Source organism: Phallusia mammillata, chromosome 5, assembly GCF_965637545.1.
Source record: "Phallusia mammillata chromosome 5, kaPhaMamm4.hap1.1, whole genome shotgun sequence".
NCBI lineage: Eukaryota > Metazoa > Chordata > Ascidiacea > Phlebobranchia > Ascidiidae > Phallusia > Phallusia mammillata.
In genome coordinates, this window is record NC_137256.1 from 3,858,640 (window position 1) to 3,864,732 (window position 6,093).

The 6,093-nt window shown below is 38.2% G+C and overlaps 2 protein-coding genes across 2 annotated transcripts; one reads left to right on the forward strand and one right to left on the reverse strand.

Moving 5' to 3' along the window:
* The first annotated feature begins 7 nt into the window (after window positions 1-7).
* LOC145228881 (UBX domain-containing protein 10-like) lies at window positions 8-1,804 on the forward strand. Its single transcript, XM_080094092.1, has 3 exons — window positions 8-117; window positions 263-444; window positions 1,031-1,804. Exons 1-3 carry the CDS (start codon window positions 14-16, stop codon window positions 1,690-1,692), a joined length of 948 nt encoding a protein of 315 aa, XP_079950218.1. The 5' UTR covers window positions 8-13; the 3' UTR covers window positions 1,693-1,804.
* Window positions 1,805-1,868: 64 nt separating this feature from the next.
* On the reverse strand, window positions 1,869-3,773 carry LOC145228894 (NADH dehydrogenase [ubiquinone] 1 beta subcomplex subunit 5, mitochondrial-like). The gene is made up of 5 exons (XM_080094110.1): window positions 3,583-3,773; window positions 3,374-3,456; window positions 3,170-3,301; window positions 3,005-3,111; window positions 1,869-2,070 (listed from the first exon to the last, which is right to left on the reverse strand). Exons 1-5 carry the CDS (start codon window positions 3,680-3,682, stop codon window positions 1,917-1,919), a joined length of 576 nt encoding a protein of 191 aa, XP_079950236.1. The 5' UTR covers window positions 3,683-3,773; the 3' UTR covers window positions 1,869-1,916.
* Window positions 3,774-6,093: the final 2,320 nt, after the last annotated feature.

Below are 6,093 nucleotides of genomic sequence, written 5' to 3' on the forward strand. Positions count from 1 at the left end.
ATAGGTTGTAGCTATGCATAAACCTGCACGGCCGAAGTCAGCAAAAGGCCATTCCAGGACCACACATCCCGTAGTGGACCGAGGTGAAAGAAAATCCAGCACTTCAACAACATCTGTGTAAGTTGATTTCTACCAAACAACCATAATTTTGATTTTTGAACAGCAAGACATTTACTGTACACACCTAATTACTAAAACGGTACTTATTTTAATGGCTGATGTAAGTAGGGCACAAATCATAACACTTTCTTGTTGTGTTAAGATTCTCCAGAAGTGGGCCACAAGCTCAGCATAATGGTCCTGGCTCAACAAGTCTAGCATATCAACATTCAGAAACTGCTACCTCATTAAGAAATCCAGCTGCTTGCTCCAAAACAAATCAGAATTTTAACTTAAAAGGTTCCGCTGAAGCTAAAACCACCCAAAGCAGTTCTGCAAGACCAGGTAACTTAGACATAATTTGTGTTTATGTATTGGCATGGAACTTAGAATATGTCACTATGCGGGTTGATGGTTGTTTTTCTTTTTTATTCCTATCAGTTCAATTTTCACCCCTGCAATAGGGCCAATTTTAAACAAGCAAGGTAAAGAATGCGCAACGGTAAGGAATGTAATTGTGGTGTTTCACTCTACAGGCCACGCTGCACCAAGCTTTCACATGTTTTTTCTTTACAGATAAATCCAGTTAGTTGTATAATGCGTTAAATTCAATAGGGATTGTCAAATCTGTTACTTTTTAAACACACTAACTGCATAATCCGGTTAATCAACTTCAAAGCTTGGCAAAATGGTTACGCAACCTACCAGGTTCATCTTATATTGCACAACGAAAACCATCGTATGTGTGGAAAGTTGGAACCTATAAGTTTCTGCCTGCAGAAACAAGGTTTAATATAAACTGTTGGCAAACATTGAACCCACTGAAGTGTAGTGAATAAATACCTTTGTTCAAAATAGACCACATTGTATTGTGATGTGGAAATATGTGCTATGTTACCCTTTGTTTTATTCAAATTGATTTTACTTGTAGATATATTAGCACAAGGTGAAATTCAGGAGGAAGTTAAGTTTCCAGCAATAGATCGACCAACTTCTTCTCTGTCCAAATATCATATACTTCCTGCAATCTCACCTCCTGCATTGAATTCACACACTGATGTATCTCATACTGGTGGTTCTATGCAGCCTGGAAGTCCTGCTGAAAATGAAGTTGACCTTCTCACTGAAAAAGCCCAGCAGATGATATTGGACAGTGCACTGCAACGCATGGGGCCCAAAACAAAAACTCCACCCAATGGCGGTTACAAACGAAAAGTTTCTAAAGGGGTAGAATTTGACAGAAAAAGGGCAAAAGTATACCAGACAAAATCTGTTTTTGCCTCCAGTGGAGCTTCACGACCAGAGAAGCCAAGAGTGCCTCGTGAACCTGGTCCCAATGAAGAGAGTCTACTGATTGCATTAAAATTACCTGATGGGACCCGAAAAGAGAGAAGATTTCTTCCCAACACTACATTACAGGAAATACTGGTATATGCTCATACCCAATATCCAATTATACCTGTATCACAGTGCAATGTGTTTCGCATGGACACCATTCCCAAAAAACTGTTGTCAGAATTGGGGGCAACATTGCAAGGATTAAAGATACAACATAGAACTGTTTTGTACATAGAAGAAAATGAGGATTGGTAGTTGCCTTACTAAATCTGTTTTCTTATCACACTGTGCATTATTACTGTTACTAGTGCTTCACTATCTACCAAACTGTGATTTTTATCTTGCAAATATAAAGTATATATTTTTATTCTTTCAAATTTTTGTACCAGTAAAATGCCTGTGTTTTTGTTATCATTGAGAAATCACAAGAACAGAATAATCTTAATTTTATTATCAACCAAACACATAAAACACACAAGCTAACGTTCAGAGGGTCGTTCGGCAAAGTTATTTTGGTTTGCCCAAGCATCTAATTCATCACGCAAATCTCTACTAACAACAGGGTGGTCAAAGAATGGAATCATGCCTTCATCCTCCAATTTTTGAAGCTGGAAGACTTCTGTTGTAAATCGCCTAAATTCAGGATATTTTTTGTTTCAGTTACATCTCAATAGTTTATTTCATGCAAGTTTAACTGGAAAAAAATAATTTAAGTCAGTACAGTCTATGACAGCGGTTCTCAAACTGGGGTCCGCGGTCCTTTAGGGGTTCCTGAGGCAATTTTGGGGGGACCGCAAAGTAGTTCTATAACCTTATTTAGCGTCAGTTTGTGCCACTGAATTAAGTTTAAATCAAATTAGAATTCAGAATCGACTGTCTCTATTGCTAAACAATAGCCTTTATTGAATGACAACCATCAAAAATGCAATTGTTTGTGCACAATCTTAATGCCTTTTGTCTTGTCTGTGATGTCACAAGCTGTCTTTGCATCATTATTATGCGCAAGTTTGCATTAACTAGCTAAAATCCTGTAATCAACTTTCGTTTTCTGAAATACACATTTAAGCTTAAGGACCGCGAGCCCTCGAATTAATGGCAAAGGGACCGTTTTGAAAAAATAATGAAAGAGTTTGAGAACCACATGAAAATCCTGCTTATTTTGTTTGTTTGTGCCAAAAATAGGACAAGCTTCTTTTTACAGCCACAAATAAAGAATCGGTAGTACTAAATACTGCATGGTACCACATGCTATCAAAAGGTCGGCAGTTTTATAGGACATAAATATGCTTTTGTGAAAATAGTTTGTGGACTTTTCAAAGCGCTGATGGTTAGAGCGATTCGGGTTGGCTGAGGTTTTGTAATTGAAATAACACTATAATCTGGTCTAATGTAGTCTTGTTTTTCCACATTTCACACAATGTGATATTCTAAGCAGTAGGACTGTTATAAGAAGTAGAAACTGTTACCGAAGAAGAACTGTTATAGTTTTGTAACCATGCACAAGACAGTTTATAATGATTGACTGCATTTTACAAACCCCAGTATTTATGTAGAAATTGTAACTTACACTTGTCTGCCGAACTGCATTGCAATCTCAAGTTGTTGTATCTGTTTGTAGTATGTTACTTTTGGATCTTCAACAATATATTTTGCCAACCATCGCTGAATAGGATACTAAAACAAGAAGTCTCATAAGTAATTTGGAGTATAGAATTTAATGTGGCAACTAAACCTTATAAAATTCATCTTCTTCTGGTTCGTACAACTCTGGGTCATAGTCGTGTAGAACCGCATTCCCAACAAACAGGTTAGTGTAAGCCACAATTAGGCTAGCTGGTACAGCTCCATACAGCCAATAGCGAAACTACATTTAAAACTTGTCATAAACATGAAACTTATAGAATCTTTTGAAAAGTATTGCAGTAAATTTTGTTACCAATAGTTTTATAACATCATAGGCATTGTCTTTTGTTCTGGTTCTTAACATTCGGGGAGCACCTCCACCCATCCGAACAATTGCTAGAATTACCAGAAAATTTATTAATTTTTGTGCCAAATGGCTGCAAACATTTAATGCCATGTTTATGTATTATACACCATGGTGTATATCAAAATTGTTTTTAGTTAAATTACAATAATACTCACTTTTAACTGGAGTGCATTGCATGGATTTGAATAAAGGCGGAGAAACCCTGCATCTTGGTGTAATTGACTTGACAAAGCTTGCAGCTTTTGATAAAGCCATTTGTAATATTTGAGGAAGTGTACCAGATTACAGGGTAAATTATCAAATTAATAACATACTTACAGTCCTGCAAAAAAAAAAGAAAATGACCATGTGTATCTTTCCGTCCTATTCTGCGGATGAAATAAAAATAAACTTAACTCAACTCAATCGATTCTGCACTCGAGCAAAGCAGCTCGACCTTCTTAGCCTTTATCAGTGTTTCCGAAATATTTTTCAGGTTGGCTACGCTGACTAACAAGGTAGAGCTAATAACACCACAACGAGAATCTACACCCAAATTTGATTGGACTGACAAAGCGTGAAAAAAATCAATACCGGTAAGTCCTCGCCCGTTTGGGGAATTGCAGAATTAGTTTGTGTTCATTCGAAAGTCCTATGGGTTTCTGGCGTCGTTGTGAGCAAAGCGAGCCTAATAACTGAAACTGAAGTAATTATTACTGTACTCCTCGACAAAATATGTAAAATTTAGGGGACATTGAAATTCCAAGGGGGACAGCATGATGTCATGTTGGTGATGCAGTCGAAAACACAGTAAGATTACGAGAAATATTTGTGACAGTCAAGTGCCAAGTATAGTAAAGTTTAATGCAAAACACCAATATAGGGCTTGGAAAGAGTGGACGCCAACGAGATTACTGCATCGACCAAACTCGCTTGATACGCTATAATTGTTTTTACGATGTAGGTTACAGCAGTGGTCGGCAACCGCCGGTCCGCGATAAGTTCGTTACTAAGCCGTGTACTTTTTCGGGTTTAAATTCTTAAAAACATTTTGCCCATTTATTCCAGGGATAGTAAAAAAAAAGTTGCTGACCCCTGATGTCAGGACGTATGGATCCTACTTCAGTGACAACTTTTCGCAGTTTGTGGTGATTCTGCTCATCTATTTATGTTGTGGATAACTCTGTAGAAGTTCACGCGGGTTCTTCAAGGTACTGCTGATGCTACCCTCACGAAGTAAAAACGCAATATGGTATCACTATGAGCCTCACTAAGTTCAAACTGCTGCCTTAAGTTTGCTTGGAGATAAACTCCAGAAAACACCTCTTGTATAATCCGTTTACTACATCAGTGCTTCGCAACTGGTGTGGCGCGGCACACTGGTGTGGGTAGAGCTACTAACACTGAGCGTAGGCTGGCCCCCGACCTGGGAACTTCTGGTAGGTGGCGCAAAAGAGCATAGGCGTTTATGGTGCTGACTCAGCAATTATTCTTACCATAAACCCAAACTGCTGTAACAGCACCAAAAACGCCTATGCTCTGTTGCGCCACCTACCAGAAGTTCCCAGGTCGGGGGCCAGCCTACGCTCAGTGTTAGTAGCTCTACCACTGGTGTGCCGCAAGACGATGCTGGGTGTGCCGCCGGCGTGGCCTGAAGAGGTTTTATGCGGCCCGCGAACTAACTTTTAAATTTTAGGTGTTTACCTCGGGTGGAATACCTTCAGACCACCGATTTTAAGAAACAATCATTCTTTATTAGTAATGGCTAGAAATAAATGCGACGTTTTAATCGTATGATGGAAATAGTCCCTCCTGTTGAAAATCAGCAATGTCAATTGTTGCGTCATATTTTTTAATTGTTTCGTCATTGTATGCCATTGTTTTCACACATAGTTTATTCCACTTGTATTTTTTAGTTTGCTACGCTGTATACCTGTTTCTTGTTTATTGCAGTACAAATGTTTTATGCACATGAAATGGCATCACCGCACAACAATTTAAAGCACGTAATATGTTTGTTCAAATTACTTTTACGTTCCAATAGTACGGCCCTTTGCTGACGTAAAAAATGTTTTTGGCCCTCAAAAAGTTTAAGACCCTTGGCTTAATGCCATTTTTGGTCTTTCGAAAAATTTCAAATCGCATTTTTGGTTCGGGTGTGTCGCCGAACATTTAAAGCTTGTATGGTGCGACGTGTGTGAATAAAGGTGGCGGAGCACTGGACTACATTGTTGATTTATTTGGTTATCAGCGACAGAAATATTTCAAGAAGTCTTATTTAAATAGAATCTTATTCAAATGGAATCTTTTTCAAATAGAATGTAATTAACATCAATAACAATTAACAATAGGTAGGCTATTGCAATAAAGACAAAAGAAAAGAAACCGTTAAAACCTGTATTGAATCTCTAAACTAAAACCTAACTAAGCATCTGTCTATTCTAATAAATGTTAGCGCCAACGCCAGTGCCCGTACAGTAAAGGCACTGTTCTGTCTAAGTTTAATTAACACACAAACAAATTTGTCTTTCATTAACCACTATGAGTCGCTAGGGTTCCTGCGGGATTTCGGTTGCCGCTACAACACATTCTTTCATTCAGTGTTTTTTTTGCTGTATAAACCAAGTAAGGTAGGCTACTACTTCTTAACCACAAAACTACCTCCCAATTAGAATACCACCTGCTAT

Bases quoted from the DNA above. Each gene is read 5' to 3' on its own strand.
- LOC145228881 (XM_080094092.1), top strand. From the start codon at position 14: ATGCATAAACCTGCACGGCCGAAGTCAGCAAAAGGCCATTCCAGGACC. The intron at 118-262 runs GTAAGTTGATTT...TGTTGTGTTAAG, and splicing joins AGCACTTCAACAACATCTGT to ATTCTCCAGAAGTGGGCCAC. The intron at 445-1,030 runs GTAACTTAGACA...TTTTACTTGTAG, and splicing joins AAGCAGTTCTGCAAGACCAG to ATATATTAGCACAAGGTGAA.
- LOC145228894 (XM_080094110.1), bottom strand. From the start codon at position 3,682: ATGGCTTTATCAAAAGCTGCAAGCTTTGTCAAGTCAATTACACCAAGA. The intron at 3,302-3,373 runs GTAACAAAATTT...TTTTAAATGTAG, and splicing joins ATGATGTTATAAAACTATTG to TTTCGCTATTGGCTGTATGG. The intron at 2,071-3,004 runs GTAAGTTACAAT...TCCTGAATTTAG, and splicing joins ATGCAGTTCGGCAGACAAGT to GCGATTTACAACAGAAGTCT.